We start from the raw sequence: 20147 nt of genomic DNA, 5'->3' as shown, positions 1-20147 counted from the left end.
TGCAATCGTGTGGTAGTTTGAACATCTTTGGCATTGCCTCTCTTTGGGATTGGAATGAAAACTGACCTTTTCCAGTCCTGTGGTCACTGCTGAGTTTTCCAAATTTGCCAGTATATTGAGTGCAGTAATTTTACAGCATCATCTTTTAGGATTTGAAATAGCTCAGCTGGAATTCCATCATCTCCACCAGCTCTGTTTATAGTGATGCTTCCTAAGGCCCACTTGACTTCACATTCCAGGATGTCTGGCTCTAGGTGAGTGATCACACCATCATGGTTATCTGGGTCATGAAGATCTTTTTTGTATAGTTTCTGTGTATTCTTGCCACCTCTTCTTAATATCTTCTCCTTCTGTTAGGTCCCTACCGTTTCTGTCCTTTATTGTGACCATCTTTTCATGCAATGTTTCCTTGGTATCTCTAATTTTCTTGAATAGATCTCTAGTCTTTCCCATTTTATTGTTTATCTCTATTTTTTTTTTTTTTTGCATTGATCACTTAGGAAGGCTTTCTTATTTCTCCTTTCTATTTTTTGGAACTCTGCATTCAGAAAGATATATCTTTTCTTTTCTCCTTTGCCTTTCGCTTCTCTTCTTTTCTTAGCTGATTATAAGGTCTCCCGAGACAACCATTTATTCCTTTTGTATTTCTTCTCCTTGGGGATGGTTTTGATCACCACCTCCTGTACAGTTTTATAAACTTCCATCTATAGTTCTTCAGGCACTCTATCTATCAGATCTAACCTCTTGAATCTATTTGTCACTTCCACTGTATAATCATAAGGGATTTGATTTAGGTCATATCTGAATGGTCTAGTTGTTTTTCATACTTTCTTCAATTTAATTCTGAATTTGGCAATAAGGAGTTCATGATCTGAGACACAGTCAGCTCCAGATTTTTTTTTTTTTTTTTTTTTTTTTTTGCTGACTGTATAGAGCTTCTCCATCTTTGACTGCAAAGAATATAATCAGTCTGGTTTCAGTGTTGACCATCTGGTGATGTCCATGTCCCAGGCCCTGTTATTTTTCTGGAGTGTGCTCTGCTATGGACAGTGCTTTATTAATTATTCATCTTTATTAAGTTTGGCTTTTAATGTCTGTTGTTCAGTTGCTAAGTTAAATCTGACTCTTTGTGATCTCATGGATTTCAGCAAGCCAGGCTTCTCTGTCCTTCACTATCTCCCAGAATTTGCTCAAATTCATATCTATTGAGTCTGTGATTCCATCCAACCATCTCATCTTCTATTGCTCCCTTCTCCTCCTGCCTTCAATCTTTCCCAGCATCGGAGTCTTTTCTAATGAGTCAGCTCTTCACATCAGGTGGCCAACATATTGGAGCTTCAGCTTCAGCATCAGTCCTTCCAATGAATAATCAGGGTTGATTTCCTTTAGGATTGACTGGTTTGATCTTCTTGCTGTCCAAGGGACTCTACTTGCTGTTATATTTTCTCTATACAATGCTTAACTTTTCTGTAATCACTTGCCTGAATGCATTTTACAACCATAAATGTCTTGATCTCTAATAACCAAAGAGCCTTGTGAGGCATCAAAGAAATAAGAACAGCATCAAAACCACAGAACATTCTACTTAATGAGTAAATGTCTCTCAGTCATGTCTGACTTTTTGCAACACTATGGACTGTAACCTGCCAGGCTACTTTGTCCATGGACTTCTCATGGCAAGGATTTTGGAGTGAGTTGCCATTCTCTTCTCCAGGGAATCTTCCTGACCCAGGGATTGAAGCTGGTGTCCTGCATTGCAGGCAGATTCTTTACCATCTGAGCCACCAGGGAAGCCCACTGCACTTAACAGAGGTACTCAAAAAACTTTCCTGTTTCAGTTTTTTGTGTTCCTTGTTGAATATATGATACTATTACCCAACTTCTTATACTTGGCTTGGGAAAAAAGCTTCCAAATTCTGGTAACATGCAGTCTTAAGTTCTAAATGAAGCCCTTCCATTTTACTTTGATTCTTATGGAGGCCTGGTTAATTACCCCAACTGTAATCAGACAGCTGAACGAACTGGTGTTTACTATACTGAGGTCTCTGAATTTCTGTGCATTTGCCAGCATTTAATCAGTTCCTTTTTCTTTCCAACCACTGAGATGTTGGAGAAGAGAAACAGTAGCAGAATTTGCTACCACAGCATCTGACATGAAGAGAAATAAGAAGGTGCTGTCTATGATCCCAGCAGGAGGGCCTGGGGCTATTTTAGGCATATTTGGAAAGGATTATTTCAGGTTTCCTCTCTGTAACCCAAACCTATGAATGCTACAGCCACTACAAATAACTCACCATTGGTAGGATCAACTGAAAACATCTTGGAAGAGGAGAGGATCCTGTAAGTCATGTTCTCACTGCTTTCCACGTCTGTGGCCACAACGGTCAGCACTGGATGCCCCAGAGGCACCAGTTCAGAAATGGTGACCTAAGGGGAAAAAGAAGAAAGAGACAGGCCCTGTGCTTAAAGAACGCAGCTATTTTCATGAACAGAGCCAGGACCTGACTCTTTTATTTATTTTGTTTATGGAAATAACAGAGAACCTGACTTTATTAGGTGTTATTAATTTATAGAGTGGACATATTAAGAAGATTGTGTTAGTAGTTCCAGAATTCAGAAAAACAAAATTAAAAAATTTTAAAAGTTGTTTCACGCAGTATTGATTTTTATTATGAAAAATTTCCTTCTAGATTATTTCTGTGTAGTGGAGGATAGCTAATGCATTCACTAATGTATTCACTAATGTTTCATTACACTGTACATTGTGTAATTATGAGCCTTATGTTACTTACATACTTAAGAAATTGAATTGAATGAGAGACTCAACTCCATATGTACTTCTATTCTCCATGATGCTAAATATAAAACTCTCAGCACAAACTTAGGCAGTAAAAACAGTGAATACTATCTGTCTGTCTCCATTACTTTGTTGACTATGGTTCAGTTTGCATTATTCCCTGTTCTTTCAAGTTTGGTCATGGTCTCAGCATCTCTTTATGCTATTTACCTGGTAAGAATCCTGAGAAAATACTGGTGGGTTATCGTTGACGTCCAGCACATGGACAGTGACTGTCCCCTCTGTTTGGTGCACCAAATCTGAAATTTGGATCTGCAGCTCATATTTAGTAGCTTCCTCAAAATCCAGTGTTTCAACCAGCACCACTACCCCAGTGTTCCGATCAATAGCAAACTTGGTTCCAGAATTACTCTCTTTGACAAAACTGAAGGTGAAAGCTGGATTCGAATCCACATCATAAACTGATATCCGAGTCACAATCGTGCCAGGCAAAGAATCTGAAATAGTCATGACCACTGTTAGTCTCCATTAAAAGTCATCCTTTGAAATATTTTTCTTTAATAGTTCAATCCAAGCATTTTTATTTTATGTCCAATATGATTTGCCGTTTCTTGGCATGATTTCTCATACAAGGCTCATTACAAACTGAACAAAAACTCTGAAGAATTTATGAGCCCAATAAAAGTGAAAATTTACCACTGCGTAGGGAATTGAAGAGGTAGACAATTTTCAATTTTTATATTTCACTTTTTATCATATGTTTATCACACAATCCCAGCACCAAGAAACATTGTAAGTCACTTATTTGTACTATGTAATTTCCATATCAAAATCATATATTCATGGGTGATGTGGGTGGGAAGAAGGTTATTATTCAAAACATTAATACAAAACATAAAATTCTGAAAAGCAAGCAAGATTTAAATGAAAATGTTTGGATACTAAAGCTAGATACTTAGTTCCTCATATTCATTTTTGTAAAATTATTTCTTTTGAGAGGCACACACTGCTTCCTTCTCTTAAAACCCGACTCTCAAAATTATCAAGACTATAGAAAGTATACCTCATACTGGCGATCACAAAAGATCTCTAATAGTATTCACACACACAAAAATCACAAGTAGATGACATGGTAAATGTCTCACATAACATATGTGTTCTTTAAACTGCCACGACAGGGACTTTGGTTTGGACTTCATAGGTATGGTACAGGTAGAAAGAAGATTCCAGGACATTTGGAATAATTCCACTGTGTATGAGACTAATAATTTTCATATTTCAAATTTGAACATCCTTGACATGCACCAATTACACTTGACTCCTTCTGGTAAGTTTTGATAGACACAGTTTAGTTTTGTGATATATTTATTCTGAGCACATTACTGCATTTTGATTCCAATGCATGTGCTTTAGAATAGCACTTTCAGTAAAAGCAGATGAAAACACATCAAATAGGTGAGAGGTAAAACTAGACAATTTTTTTATTAGTATAATATTTTAAATTATTTAAAATATTTATGCTGCTGCTGCTAAGTCATTTCAGTCGTGTCCGACTCTGTGCGACCCCACAGACAGCAGCCCACCAGGCTCCCCCGTCCCTGGGACTCTCCAGGCAAGAACACTGGAGTGGGTTGCCATTTCCTTTTCCAATGCATGAAAGTGAAAAGTGAAAGTGAAGTCGCTCAGTTGCGTCCAACTCTTCGCGACCCCATGGACTGCAGCCTACCAGGCTCCTCCGCCCATGGGATTTTCCAGGCAAGAGTACTGGAGTGGGGTGCCATTGCCTTCTCCTAAAATATTTATAGGTATTCTTATATATAAAAATTGCTGGAATATAGCCCTCTTTGAGCAGTGATGTTTGTAATTTGTTTGGAAAGTGAACATAACAAAATGTTAGGCACATTTTAGGAATAAGTTGGATATTAAGAGTGAAAAGAGAGAGGAGAGTGATGGGCCACTATCTGCAATTTCAACTATAAAAAGTTGGGTTGGGTTTTACCAGTATAGCTATTGACCACAGGCAACTTTGAGATCACAGACTATGGAGTCATCATGTAACCCAGAGACCCAAACAATTAAGATTAATCAGCATATCATGTAAAACTTTGTATTTTCAACCTCCATCATTAATGTGATAAAAGTTTTCTGCAGATGTTGAACTGTAATTTATAGTAGAGGAAAATGATGACTGTGCAAAAATCATCCAACTTCCTTCACTTATTACTTGTCATTAGTATATTGCAAATAAAACTGAGCAGGGACCTATGGGGCCTTCCTGGGACAAACCCTCCTCCACCATGGCCTTTCCTTGTCTTTTTTCTATAGAAAAACTTTAGCCAAAGAATAAATTTAGGGAATTCCCTGGCAGTCCAGGGGTTTGGACTCCTTGTTTTTGGCCTGGGTTAAATTCCTGGTCAAAGAACTCAGACTCTGCAAGCCACCCAGCATGCCCCCATAACAAATTATTAATAAACTAAACTTAATCAGAGAAATGAGGAGACTCAGAAACAAAGGAAAAAACAGTCAAATAGGACAAAATAATAACAGTTCAGTCCTTAAGCAAAGTCAAGGACCTTTAGTTCTTCCTCAAGGGCTATAGATAACATTCTGAGCCATATTCTATGAGCTGTCTTGTAGACAATGAAACCCTGACCAGGTGGAAGAAGTTAACTACATGATGACTAGACTGTAGCCATAACATAAACTATCTGAGAACTGATCTCAAAGAAATGAGAATCAACCAGTCCTGGAACAGAAGATTAACTGGGCTTAAAACAATCAAGAAAATGGTCAGATTACCACATGACCAATTTCAAGATGATTCTCAGAGGTGACTCTGCATGGAGCCCCCTTACTCTAACCATACACCCATGAAGCTCCCTGTTAAAAGCTGTTGCCCCCTATTAGCACTGAAGAATTGGCCTTTGGACACAAGTATTCCTTCTTCCCCAAGTCACTGGCCTCCTGAATAAAGCAACCTTTCCTTTCCAACACTTGCCTCTCGAATATTGGCTTTCAAGTGGTGAACAGCCGAACCTGAGTTTGGTAACACAAAGATTGATACAGTTATCAGTCTAATAACATCACTTTCTCTCAGGGGAGCTTTAGGGTGACCATCACAGCCAACAAAAGATGCTTCTTCATTGAGCAGATTTCACTTTTAAGAAATGTCTGTATACAAAAGAAGCTGTGTGAAGTAGTGGTTTGACCTTGGGAGATCAGCTTCCTGTTGGTTTGAATGCAAACCCCAACTTTAACTTTCAACTTCTTTGACATTTTATATTTAATTTTTGACTCTCCATTTTCTATTCTGTAAAATGAAGATAAAAGCAATTTATAGTTGTGTGGTTGTTGAGGAATAGTATGTGTACTTAACACAGCATCCAGTTGAAAAAATAGTAGGTGATATACAAGTTAATCAAAACCATAATTTCAAATCACACTTACTTTCGGCAATTTCCACTGCTTCAGAGGGGAGAAAAGTTGGGGCATTGTCATTTATGTCAGTCACCTGTATCTTGATCACAGTTGTATCAGAAAGCCTGGGCATGCCTTTATCTGTTGCTTGTACAATCAAACTGGTTTGGAAAAGAATTAAGGAATGTTATCCATCATCCAGAGAATAAGAAAACCACGTAAATATCAAATATCCACTTGAAAATTTTAAAATGAGCTGACTAGCTTTTTTATTTCTCCCCTGACTTTTCTAAAAGGAATCATTTAAAGTTTATTTCATAAGAATGGTAGTCTGAGTGTATTTTTTGACACATTTAAAGAATCAAATCAATCTTGGTTATTTAAAATAAATGGACTCTCTCTGGGAGACAGACTATAAATTTCAGTCCTTTTCTACTAAGAACAACTTAAAAAGTACAAACACCAATACCTGTTCTTTAAGTAGACTGCCTCCACTCTGCCACACGTGGCCTGAATATTGCTATTGATACATATTTCCATTTTACTGCACCAACAAAAGATAGAGTCACTAAAAGTTTGTTTTGTATTATTTTTTTCAGATCTAAATTGCAAATCAATCAAAATTGAAGAATTAACAGAGGGCACTGCCATGAATAATACACATGCAAAAGATGCTTTATTGACTAGGGCTGTAAAGTAGAGGTAAAAGTCCATGATCTGAGAGAATCTACACGTAGTGATTCAGTCTCTCTTGGATGACGGTACAACTCGTTTCTCCAGTAGCTGACTCAGAAACCTTATTAGTGTCTTCAACTTCTCCCTTTCTGTCACCACCCTGACACACTTCTACTCACCACCCTGAGTCACACTTCTACTTTATTTCCCATTCTTAGCTTACCTGATAAGTGTGCTTTTTCTTCCAACCTTAAATTTTTAAAATCATGTAAAATAGATTAGAGATACCAATGGAAGATTTCATGCAAAGATGGGCATGATAAAGGACAGAAACGGTAGGGACCTAAAAGAAGCACAAGAGATTAAGAAGTGGCAAGAACACACAGAACTGTACAAGAAAAGATCTTCACGACCCAGATAATCATGATGGAGTGATCACTAACCTACAGCCAGACATTCTGGAATGTGAAGTCAAGTGGGCCTTAGGAAGCATCAATACAAACAAAGCTAGTGGTGGTGGTGAATTCCAGTTGAGCTCTTTCAAATCCTGAAAGATGATGCTGTGAAAGTGCTGCACTCCATACACCAGCAAATTTGGAAAACTCAGCAGTGGCCACAGGAGTGGAAAAGGTCAGTTTTCATTCCAATCCCAAAGAAAGGCAATGCCAAAGAACACTCAAACTACCGCACAATTGCACTCATCTTACATGCTAGTAAAATAATGCTCAAAACTCTCCAAGCCAGGCTTCAGCAATTTGTGAACCATGAACTTCCAGATGTTCAAGCTGGTTTTAGAAAAGGCAGAGGAACCAGAGATCAAATTGCCAACATCTGCTGGATCGTGGAAAAAGCAAGAGAGTTCTAGAAAAGCACCTATTTCTGCTTTATTGACTATGCCAAAGCCTTTGACTGTGTGGATCACAATAAACTGTGGAAAATTCTGAAAGAGTTGGGAATATCAGACCACCTGACCTGCCTCTTGAGAAACTTGTATGCAGGTCAGGAAGCAGCAGTTAGAACTGGACATGGAACAACAGACTGGTTCCAAATAGGAAAAGGAGTACGTCAAGGCTGTATATTGTCACCCTGCTTATTTAACTTGTATGCAGAGTACATCATGAGAAATGCTGGGCTGGAGGAAGTACAAGCTGGAATCAAGATTGCCAGGAGAAATATCAATAACCTCAGATATACAGATGACACACCCTTATGGCAGAAAGTGAAGAAGAACTAAAGAGCCTCTTGATGAAAGTGAAAGTGGAGAGTGAAAAGTTGGCTTAAAGCTCAATATTCAGAAAACCAAGATCATGGCATCTGGTCCCATCACTTCATGGGAAATAGATGGGGAAATAGTGGAAACAGTGTCAGACTTTATTTTTCTGGGCTCCAAAATCACTGCAGATGGTGACTGCAGCCATGAAATTAAAAGATGCATACTCCTTGAAAGGAAAGTTATGACCAACCTAGATAGCATATTGAAAAGCAGAGACATTACTTTGTCAACAAAGGTCCATCTAGTCAAGGCTATGGTTTTTCCAGTGGTCATGTATGGATGTGAGAGTTGGACTATAAAGAAACCTGAGTGACGAAGAACTGATGCTTTTGAACTGTGGTGTTGAAGAAGACTTTCGAGAGGTTCTTGGACTGCAAGGAGATCCAACCAGTCCATCCTAAAGGAGATCAGTCCTGGGTGTTCATTGGTAGGACTGATGTTGAAGCTGAAACTCCAATACTTTGGCCACCTAATGCAAAGAGCTGACTCATTTCAAAAGACCCTGATGCTGGGAAAGATTGAAGGCAAGATGAGAAGGGGACAACAGAGGATGAGATGGTAGGATGGCATCACCGATTCAATGGACATGGGTTTGGGTGAACTCCGGGAATTGTTGATGGACAGGTAGGCCTGGTGTGCTGTGGTTCACGGGGTCACAAAGGGTCGGACACGACTGAGTGACTGAACTGAACTGAAAAAAGCATCAACTTTTTGTTGGTTTAAATTCCACTTAGTAGGAAATAATCACTGCTTATCTATGGTTCACAAAGCATACAGGCTGCCTTGTATACTACTGAAGTTGGGCCACCATTAGAACAACTACTTAAATTTCACACTTTAAGAGCCTAGAAATAATTCCCTGTTGAAAGTCTGTTTTGTTAGCATGAATGTAAGTCAGGTACATACGGAAAAATTTTAGTAAAAATAATCGACTCATCATGTTCTCTGCCCCTGCTGCCTGCCCCTACCCAGTGTCACACTAAAGTCTCAGCAAAGACATTAAAGTTATGGCTCTGTTGATTCTTCCTCTGTGGTCATAAAGACTCTTATTTTCACAGTATTACAATTTCAGGGGCTCTATATAATGCCTATGTCATGTTAAAAAGCAAGATTCTTTGACATAGAAGAAATATGATTCTGTTTCAAAACAAAAGGACAAGTCAAAGGTTTCTCAGTGGCTTGAGGCACAAATGAAAAATTATGGAGGTAGATCCACTGAAATTCTACACATAACTTCTATGAGACCTCAGGTTTTTTGTGATGGCTCTTTGGCAGGCTTTGCAAAATTCTTGGCTGTTGTCAGCCCAACTGGCTCCATGTTCCAAAACTGTTGCCCTGATTAGCATATCAGCAGAGATGATATATGATGTTCACCAGATAAAAACAGTCCCATTCTAGTTCAGAGCATAGTTCTCCTAATCTACCAGTGGTGGGAAGCTGCTTTTTATCATGTTAAATTTTAAATGAGACTTCAATCAGGCAGATTCTTTTCTGATTGCCTTAATACCTAAAATAGTGATAGAGGACTTTTCAAAACTCTCTCTCAACAGTTTATTAAATATATTCCCAGAAGTAAATGTTTCTTCTGTAATTCCAAGAGAAACAAAATATCAGTCAACCTCATAACACCTCTGAAAGGAAGAGCTATAACTTCTGGTTATATCTACACAGGTTTTATTTCCTATTCCTCTAGAGACTCTGCTATAACAATGGCAAAAGAACTTAGAATGAGGTATATGTTGATAAGGCTAAAACAAAATGGGTGAAGATATTAGTGAGTGGAATGGGTGAGAAGTTTCAACACATGTCTGAAAAATGCAAGCAGACTGAGAAGCGGTTAAAGATGTGTGTGAGTGTGTGTGTGCGTGTGTGTGTGTGTGTGCACACTCTGAGTCATGTCTGACTCTTTGAGACCCCACTAACTGTAGCCTGTCAGGCTCTTCTGTCCATGAAATTTTCCAGGCAAGAATACAATGCTGGAGTGGGTTGCCATTTGTTACTCCAGTGGTCTTCTTGATCCAGGGATTGAACCCACATCTCTTGCATCTCCTGTACTGGCAGGTGGATTCTTTACTACTGTGTCACCTGGGAAGTCAGGTGGCAGAGGAATGCGTAGATTAAAATGCATCCCGCATTTGAAGGAAGACAAGGATGAGTGAGAAACAGACTTGCCCCCACATAACCAAGGAGAGGCTCAAAACATGGCAAAATGCAGGGTGAGCTATTGAGCTAAAAATAGCCTAAAAGATTAAATTCAAAATATAGAACAATCAAGATCCTTTGCCAATTTCTTTTCACTCCCAGGCAAAACAATGTCTGATGTTCATACTCAGTAATATTGAGGGACTGTCCCTGAAGAAATGAAATCTCCTCCTGAAGGGGAAAAACCCTCTCTATGTTTTGCTATTTACATGTCATCCTGCAAAGTAGTCAAGTTCTTCTCTGGTTCATCTGAAAGCCAAGCATGCTGGTCAATGAGATCCATCAGGAGATTCTGACTTTGATATTGCCTCACTTAGAACCAAGGATGGTTATTTACTCACAGAAAGTCTCTCACATGAATAAAAGAGGATAAACTAGACAAGTGGAAGAAATAAATCCAGAGGACACAGAGATTTTGAAAGAGCAAAAGACTAGGTAAAAATAATTCCAACTAATGTCTTCGGAGAGCTATCATAACACATAAATAAGAACAAGATGCTATGGAAAAGCTCAAAGATTAAGAAAGAGTTGTTGAAAATTATAAAATATATAATATTCAAAAATTTTTAAACTAAAAACAACAAAAAAAGAAAGTTTAGATGGTTATAATTAAGAAAATCTCCCAGAAAAATAAAACAACAAAAATAAACCCCCACACAACAAGAAAATGGAAAGTAGAGAATAAAGTATCAGTGACAAAGGATCAATCCTGGCAGCCTAACACTTGACTGAATAGGATCCAGGAAAAAGAAACCGGGTACAGTAAACAAAACAAAACAAAACAAACAAAAAAACAATAAACGGAAGGGAAGTAATTATCAGTGAAATAATACCAAAAAATAGAACATTTATCCTCATTAAAAGAGTACATCAAGTACTCAGTACAAGGAAATACCCACACTAAAGTACATAATCACAAAATGTCTAAACATTGCAGACGAAATAACCTGAGAATCTCCACAGAAAGTGCAAAAAAAAAAAAAAAAAAATCATGTATCAAACATATTAGAATGGCATCAGACTTCTCAATAGCAGAACTGAGTTTTAAAAAATAAAAGAACAATGCCTTCAAAAATCTAAAAGAAATGTTCAACTTCTATATTATCCATTGCATAAATCACATGTGAAAGTAGAATAAAGGTGTTTTCAGATGTGTAAGAACTAAAAGAATTTACTCTCTTGGCACCTTTTCCTACAAAACTACTATAAAAGTAAGAGAAAGACACGGGATCTTCAAGGCATGAAACTAACATAGGAAAGCAGTAAACCAGTCACAAGTCATGGGGCCCAGCATTCACCCTGCTTATTTAACTTCTATGCAAAGTACATCATGAGAAACGCTGGGCTGGAAGAAGCACAAGCTGGAATCAAGATTGCTGGGAGAAATATCAATAACCTCAGATTTGCAGATGACACCACCCTTATGGCAGAAAGTGAAGAGAAACTAAAAAGCCTCTTGATGAAAATGAAAGCGGAGAGTGGAAAAAGTTAGCTTAAAGCTCAATATTCAGAAAACTAGGATCATGGCATCTGGTCCTATCACTTCATGGCAAATAGATGGGGAAACAGTGGAAACAGTGTCAGACTTTATTTTGGGGGGCTCCAAAATCACTGCAGATGGTGATTACAGCCATGAAATTCAAAGACGCTTACTCCTTGGAAGGAAAGTTATGACCAACCTAGACAGCATATTGAAAAGCAGAGACATTACTTTGCCAACAAAGGTCCGTCTAGTCAAGGCTATAGTTTTTCCTGTGGTCATGTATGGATGTGAGAGTTGGACTGTGAAGAAAGCTGAGTGCCGAAGAACTGATGCTTTTGAACTGTGGTGTTGGAGAAGACTCTTGAGAATCCCTTGGACTGCAAGGAGATCCAACCAGTCCATTCTGAAGGCGATCAGTCCCGGGTGTTCTTTGGAAGTAATGATGCTAAAGCCGAAACTCCAGTACTTTGGCTACCTATTGCGAAGAGTTGACTCATTGGAAAAGACTCTGATGCTGGGAGGGATTGGGGGCAGGAGGCGAAGGGGACGACAGAGGATGAGATGGCTGGATGGCATCACTGCCTCGATGGACGTGAGTCTGAGTGAACTCCGGGAGTTGGTGATGGACAGGGAGGCGTGGCGTACTGCACTTCATGGGGTCGCAAAGAGTTGGACACAACTGAGTGACTGAACTGACCTGAACTGAACTGGAGAGGCATACTGCCCAGCTAGATCAGGAGGAGAGGAAACAGTAGGACTCAGTTCTCCAAGAAACAGAAGATTTGATAGAATACATGATATGAGAGGCATATCAGGGGAGAAAGATGAGTGGGCATGTCTGATAGAGCTAATGGAATATTGACAAGGAATTAAGTACAGGGACATAGCAAATCAGGTGAGCAAAAAGAAAGATAGTCATTAACTCTGAGGATAAGGGGAAGAATAAGGAAAGAACTATAATTATGAAATATGACCTGGCTCTGAAGTAAACACCTGTATAACCATGACTGCAGGCATGAAATTAAAAGATGCTTGCTCTTGGAATAGATTTCATCTTCTCTCAGTTCCTATTTCTCCCAGCCTTGAATTCATGGGGGAATTGGTGAGTGGTGCTTTTGCACATTGTGACCAGTTTAAATGATGTGAACACTGAAACCATGACGAAAATAGGACAAAGCTGGAAGGAGTTAGATTTAATTGATAATTAGACTCCACTGAGTAAGAACTCTGTAACAGAAAGTCATTACAATCAGGAAATACATAGTTCCTGAAACAGGGCAGACACTCTTGAATCTGAATTTGTAATCATTCAGGTAGCAACTAGACTGAGATTTACCTGCAGTCAACTATGGAGAGAAAAAAGAGGTTTGTGCTTAAAATTACTAGAGAAGCAATGTAGCAGGGTTTTATTTATATGATTGATTTCAATGTTTATATAATAAGTATCATAACAACTGATTACACTAAAATATTACTCAAAAAGATCCTACTACTTAAGACAGGGTAAGACCTTAAACTAAACTTTTAAAATACCTTTGAAGTAATATTTTGAAATATATTAAACAAAAAGAACTAAATACTTAATCAAATGTTTAGAGTTGGGAAGTTTTTCAGAGGAATATTAATCCAGTCTGCCCAGGAACAGATCCCATTTTAACTGGTTCTTGCTGTTTAACCACAAGAGGAGGCAACGGCAACCCATTCAGTATTCTTGCCTGGGAAATTCCATGGACAGAGGAGCCTGCTGTCCAGGGGTTGCAGAGTGGATACGACCGACAGACTGAGCAACTGAGCACATTGAGCCATAAGAATACACTGCACTTTCCTGGCATAACATGTAAGTAGTCTGGCTTCGGAGAATACTGAGGCTTGGGTCTCTTGTATTCTTCCTTTTTCCCTCAAAAGGAAGTCTGCTATGTGGCCAGTATGGTAGATGCAGCACAACACAGCATCAAGACACCTGGTGCTAAGACGTGATCGACGATGAAACGGTTCTGTGATCCCGAGCAAACCTGCATGTCACCTGTCTCATCAGTGAGTGAGAAAAAGCCTAACAACTTCCCTGGGGGTGAGGGGAAGATTGCAGGAAACACTGTGTATGCGGCCTTTCAGAAAAGCATATAAATACAAGGCTGACTGAAATGCATGGTAAGGAAGTCCAGAAACAAACTTCCTCAGAAACAAGGCTTATGGTTTCTTAGGTTTTCTTCCTAAAGTTGTCCAATTTTACGGGTGTGTTTTCACTCAAAAAGGCCTGCAGGACAGCACCGTGGGGCACCCTGTCCCCTCCTTCACCTAGTCATACATGCTAGGGTTCCGTCTTCATCGGTGCACATATACCTCTTCTATACGATCAGTTTTGTTGTTTTCCATGAAAGCTGGGTTATCATTCTTGACGCAGCCCCCATTCACAGATATTTTGTGTCCCTTAGAGTTTTTCATTTTCTTTTATAAACTGTGAATTCCCAAATATCTCTGTATATATGCCTAGACACTTGGGAACACCCACTTTTAAAAATCACAGAAGACCTATGACACATTCTCTCTTTCACAGAATTTCTGTGTAAGTCTGGCATATTTTGAACTCTAGGCAAAAAATATATCTCTTCTTGAATGTGCCCTTTAAGATGATCATTTCTATCAGAACACAGTCATGTAACATGGACCTGATAACAGGGTTGTACTTTCCTACACAAAAATGAATAAATGATTAAAAAGAGAAACATCATTCAGTCTTCACTGTTTTTAAAAGCAACTAAAGCAACATTTGCAGGGTCTCTATAGCTCAGGAGGCATTTCACAAATGTCTTTAATGTCTCTCATTTAATGTCATACTAATGGCATCCCAAATGCATGAACTCCTAAAATGAAAAGGAATCTTAACATTCTTATAGTCCAATCACCTTTTGCAAATAGTGTCTACTTTCTAAGACTCTCTCAGTGTATCAAGGACAATCGTAAGCTGGAGCAAAGGGAAAACACATCTTATACCTAAGCATACCAAACAGGAAGTCATGCCCAAAGCAACAAGGCAGAATAGCTGGTCAAACAGATCTGAGCTTGGAGCAAACCTGTAGGCGCTGGTGTACTCGTAATCCAGAATCGCACTTGCTGTTAGCACACCACTCAGCGGATCCATTTGGAACACGTTTCCTTGGTTGCCAGAGAGAATGGAATACTCAACGAGGCCATTCGACCCACTGTCCAGGTCTGTGGCAAACACCTGTGAGGAAGCAACTCCTCCGTTAGGTAAGCATTGAAAGTGCAGAATGGGTTAAGCCTATTTTTCAGAGCAATGCATTATGAAAGAATCACATTATCAAACACATTTTAAAGACAATGATCAAAGGAATATTAGACATGGCTGAATTTTATATAAAAGTGAATGATGGGGTGAGAAGACTATTCTACAGATGCAAGAGTTTCCAAGTAATTTCAGTAGGAGTACCACAAGTTTTGAGTGCAATGAAACAAAACCCAGATTTAGTGCTAGCAAATTTAGATCCTAGTGATTTATTTGATGAGTCATCCAAGTACTAGTGTTGAAGATAAAACTAAAGTACTAATGGTGAAGTGTGCATCACTCTTCACAGAGATGTATTATTTAGTCTGATTTACCTTTTAATTGCAAATTAATTCTATTAGTGGATTCAAGACCTTGCGTAAGAACAAGTTGACTGATAAATTGCTTTCTGTTTATTTTTATTTCCTAGGCCCCTCAGCCTTGGCCTGAGCTTCCATCTCCTGTCATCTCTCTCCTGGGCCACTACACTGATGTCCTAGCAGGCTTTTGCTTGTAACTCCCTTCTCTGTCATCTATGCTTCACACTGCCACCAGAGTTCTCAGGTGACCCAGGGCCTCATCAGGAAGACACAACACCAGACAGGTGGCACAGAAAGACAGCATCAGACAGCTCCCCTCAAGACCATGAGGATGAGAAACGTACCTGCATCCAGGCAGAATGAGTCCATCATGTCCCCGAGGTCATAGACTTAAAAGAGTTACAGAGAGGAGGCCTCCCAGGACACATATCATTTAGTGTCTCCAGATGCCATCAACCCAAATGCACTGTGACCAACTTCACCAGGAAAGAAGCACAGCAAGAAGACAGTGCCCAGGTGAAGCATAGGAACAGGGATATCTCTAGGGCACAGCTTCTCTGAGCTGTTGCCAGCAAGATGCATCAGCTCTTACTTGTCTTCATCTTGGGTTCTACCAGTCAAGGTTCAAATTCCAGGGAGAGAAAGTCTCTATGAGACAGACACAGTTGACAGCACTCTGTGACTGAGTAGGGTGGGGTGGGGTCACCACCTTGACTGACGATCCTACCAAGACTGCTTCTGGCAGAGGAGGGGAAGTTCCTAAACGGAGTTTGTGGGGCTGCAACCAAAAGGAGGGCACTGGGCAGTGTGGGGGTAAAAAGCAAGAGCTCCAGAACCTTTGACATTCCTGTTCATCTGAACAGGACACAAGAAAATGACAGTTCTATTAATAGTTTCCCTGAAATTAAATGATCTAAAAAACATGAAGAACAAAGTCCCTTGTATCCGTCCTTGACTGAGCCTTCTCAATGTTTACATTACTGAAGCACTGGCAGGTCGGGCTGTTTCCCCTATTGGGTGTTGCTGCTGCTAAGTCGCTTCAGTCGTGTCCGACTCTGTGCGACCCCATAGATGGCAGCCCATGAGGCTCCCCCGTCCCTGGGATTCTCCAGGCAAGAACACTGGAGTGGGTTGCCATTGCCTTCTCCAATCCTATTGGGTGTACAGGAGCTTTAAAGTTGCCTTCACCTTAATATGAGTGGCCTAGCTCTGTCCAGGTCTGCATCTGTGACAAAATGCAAAGCACCAGTGCCCCGGGGAGGGAGGGTCCACTGTGACCAGGCAGGCCCTCCCGTGACACTGGAGGCACCAGTCATCCCAGCTGAACAGGCATCACTGGGGGTACAGACCGGAAGAGAGAATGCTCTTACTCCTTGCCTTCCTCTTAAGCATCTCAGTCCTGGCTGAAGCCAGAGTAAAGGCTCAACAATTCTGGACCATGCTGGAACCTGGAGCAATTAGGCTAAATGTGCAAAAATAATGTAGGCAATCCCGGGGATCCTGGACCAAGTGAAGAGCACAGAGCTAAAACTCCAAGACAGCTGAGCCTCTGCTGGTCTTGTCTGCACCTTCAGAGGGGAAGATGGCATTTGGACTAGGCAGGGATCAAAGAAAGGTCTGCGTGCATATCCAGGTGCATGGAAACCTAGGGGATCACCTATACCCCTGGCCCCATCTACCCCAGAGAGAGAGTCATGAGATGCTGGGTCATGGGTTATAGAGGTGAAAGGGAATGTCCCGCTCAGCCACCAACTGTCAGGAAGGGGGTTTATACACATTCCCTGTGCAGATTCCCAAGAACCTGTAGGTGTCCTAATGCCCAGGTTCTTGAACTCAAAGCATCAGTTCAACCATGAATGGAAAGATGAAGATGTGCAGCAGTCCTGAAGCAGGGAGAGTCTAGCAAGGGCGGGTGGGTTTGGAGCTTGAGCAAGAAGACTGCCGTGTGAACAGACCCTCTCTTTCAGGCCATGGGGCTTTCTCTAGAGATGGGACTGGGCTTGACAACAGTGGATATGTGCCTTTCACGTGAGACACCCGAAGGTCCCAAGCCCAGCGGGCCTTCCCATGTGTCTGTACCTCATTCTGTGCGCGTCTGGCTGCAGCTCCACTTGGGAAATGCCTGCTCACCCTTTAAGACCAAGTGCAAATGTCGGGACCTGTCTGTGTTTCCTCTTAGCGTGCACGACATTCAATATATGCTTTTCTATTATCACATTAGAAATTTATATTGTATACTTAGTCTTCTGACTTCTCCACTAAACCGTACACACTTAGAAGGTGAGCTGCTTCTTGTGCCCATCTAGACTCCCTGCTAATCTCCAACAAGGTCCCTAGAAAGAGCAGGTGGGTGCTACATGCATGTTATGCATGCTAAGATGCTCAGTTATATCCAACTCTTTGCGCCACTATGCACTGTAGCCGTCTAGACTCTTCTGTCCATGGGATTCTCCAGTCAAGGATACTGGAGTAGGTTGCCATTTCCTACTCCAGGGGAACTTCCCTACCCAGGAACCAAATCTACATCTCCTGCATTGGCAGGGGGTTCTGAGCACAAAAAGAAGGGAGCAAGGGTAGTGAACTCAGAAACTCCAGATTTCCTTCAACCTAAGGTTCCATCCAGTACATCATATAATGCATATGCCAAGGAAACAATGACAATTTAATTAATGTCCTTGAAAAGGTCTTTAGGTATTTGGATGTACACTGATTGATAAGAATTCATACACACACACACACACACACACACACACATAAAACATGTTTCTATTACCTGTACAATGTGATGATTGTGGAACTGGCCCTCAGACACTGATACTTGGTAAACGCTTTGGTCAAAGTGTGGTGGATGATCGTTCAGATCTTGGATAAAGACCGCTACTTTGCTGTAGGCTCTATGCCCCCTACTTTCAGCTAAAACGATGAGTTGAACTTCTTTTCTGACTTCAAAATCAAGAAACTTGGGTTCTTTCACAGTAACTTCTCCTATTTTTATTTCCAGAGAGGAAAAAAAAAGAAAGAATAGAAAATGATTTTATCTTTGATGCTCACACGCTCTCCTCTCCTTCAATGCCTCCCACTGGCTGGAACCCCCTTTCCTGGTGTCTGGGGTCATTGTGGAAAAAGGTGAGAAGAGGCAGACATTTACACAGTTCAAACATGTAGGAGGGAAAGAAACCATGAAACACCTGAGATCTGAGCGCTCTGTTTTAAGTCATCCTTCTGTCTCTGTATTTAGCCCATTGCCAGGTCTTTGCAGTCAGACATCTCTGGATTCACCCTCTCCCTGCTGCTGCCCTCCTCCAAGCAACCAGCATTTCCCACCTTGTCCCCTGCATTAGCCGACTTACTGGCCTCTGCACTCATCCAGTTCCCATTCTGAATTAAATAATTTTAAAAAGGCACTGTGACTATCTTTAAAGCCCTTGGTTGGCTTCCACAACAATTACGATGAAGCTCAGCATTTTAGCCTCCCCAGGACCACCTGCTTCAGCCCCTCCCACCTGAGAAATCTCATCCATCTCTTTCTCCCCTTTGCTCTCTCTGCTGTGATGCTAACACTCATACATGTTCTGCTTCTCAAACACACATTTTAGAATTTCCCTATAGGCTTTTCCATCCATCTGGGATTGTCCCCACTTCTGTGGATCCTCTTTCCAGCCATCACCATCACCATATCTGTCTCTAACATACTCTCCCAAAGTGCCTGCAGAGCCTTTGTTCACCTGTTTCTGCTGAATTACTCCCCTTGGTTCACCAAGATTCACCAAGGTGAGCACGGTTACCTCTTACACCACCCTCTCCCCAATGCCCAGCTCAGGATCTGGCACACAGATGCACCTAATAATATCTGTTCTACCCCCAGGCAACAAGTAGAACCAGGTTAGGGAAACTGTGCCTTGGGGGGTTATGCCCTCCACAGGTTTTCCCCTGGATTAAGAAACTTCCTCCCCTGACATAATTTCCTTCTCAAGTTTCTACTCTGTTTTATTTCTTCCCCTTTACAATTACATTTATTACTGAATTTATTGTTATTATTACTCCACTGTCATGATTTACTCAGCTCTCGCTGTCAGAAGTTCCATCAAATGGAATTTGCTAGAATGGGTACTGATTTGACGTTTGAGACACCGGAAACCAAGCACAAATCCTAGCCCCGGATACTTTACTTGGGTAGAGTACCTGGCTTCCCCACTACTAAGCTTGTGACCTGTAAGAAGTAACTCAGGTTCTGTCGGGCAGAGGCTCACCTTCTGTAAAACAGGGCTCTGAAGGATGGGCCCATAGCGTTGCTGTGAGAGTAACTCAGTGCATGTGTGAATCTCTTTGTAGTCACACAATACAGAGTCCAGTTCCTCCCCATGTCTCTCACCCCCTCCACCATCAGATACAGATTTAATACCTACATATGCTCTGAATTTAGAAGGAGAACATTTAATAGCATGGGTTATTTCAAATTTGGTCTTCTGGTGAAACAATCTGTATAGTTTCTGGAAATAGGGCCTAGAGTCACAGTTCTAATCTATCTGATCCAGTTTCCCTAGAGAACCAGAGTTGGCCAAGGAAACTTTAAGCTATCATGTACCTACCTGGGTGCTAATGGTAATCATGTATTCGTGCGTGCTTACTCACTTCAGACGTGTCTGACTCTTTGCGACCCTATGGACTGTAGCCCGCCAGGCTGCTCTGACCATGGG

At 40.8% G+C, this 20147-nt stretch overlaps 1 protein-coding gene across 1 annotated transcript in view; it reads right to left on the bottom strand.

The window, feature by feature from the left end:
• Window positions 1–20147, bottom strand: part of LOC129630296 (protocadherin-23-like) — a 200672-nt gene that overhangs the window by 7738 nt on the left and 172787 nt on the right. The window contains exons 20-24 of the mRNA XM_055550800.1: window positions 18224–18435; window positions 14919–15070; window positions 6245–6375; window positions 3008–3294; window positions 2295–2427 (exon numbers count right to left, since the gene is read on the bottom strand). Coding sequence (XP_055406775.1) covers window positions 2295–2427; window positions 3008–3294; window positions 6245–6375; window positions 14919–15070; window positions 18224–18435 — 915 coding nt within the window. The remainder of the gene's footprint in view (window positions 1–2294; window positions 2428–3007; window positions 3295–6244; window positions 6376–14918; window positions 15071–18223; window positions 18436–20147) is intronic.

This window comes from Bubalus kerabau, chromosome 16, assembly GCF_029407905.1.
Source record: "Bubalus kerabau isolate K-KA32 ecotype Philippines breed swamp buffalo chromosome 16, PCC_UOA_SB_1v2, whole genome shotgun sequence".
Lineage (NCBI taxonomy): Eukaryota > Metazoa > Chordata > Mammalia > Artiodactyla > Bovidae > Bubalus > Bubalus kerabau.
Note: the sequence above shows the minus strand (reverse complement) of the source record. Positions and strands in the feature narration are given on the sequence as shown.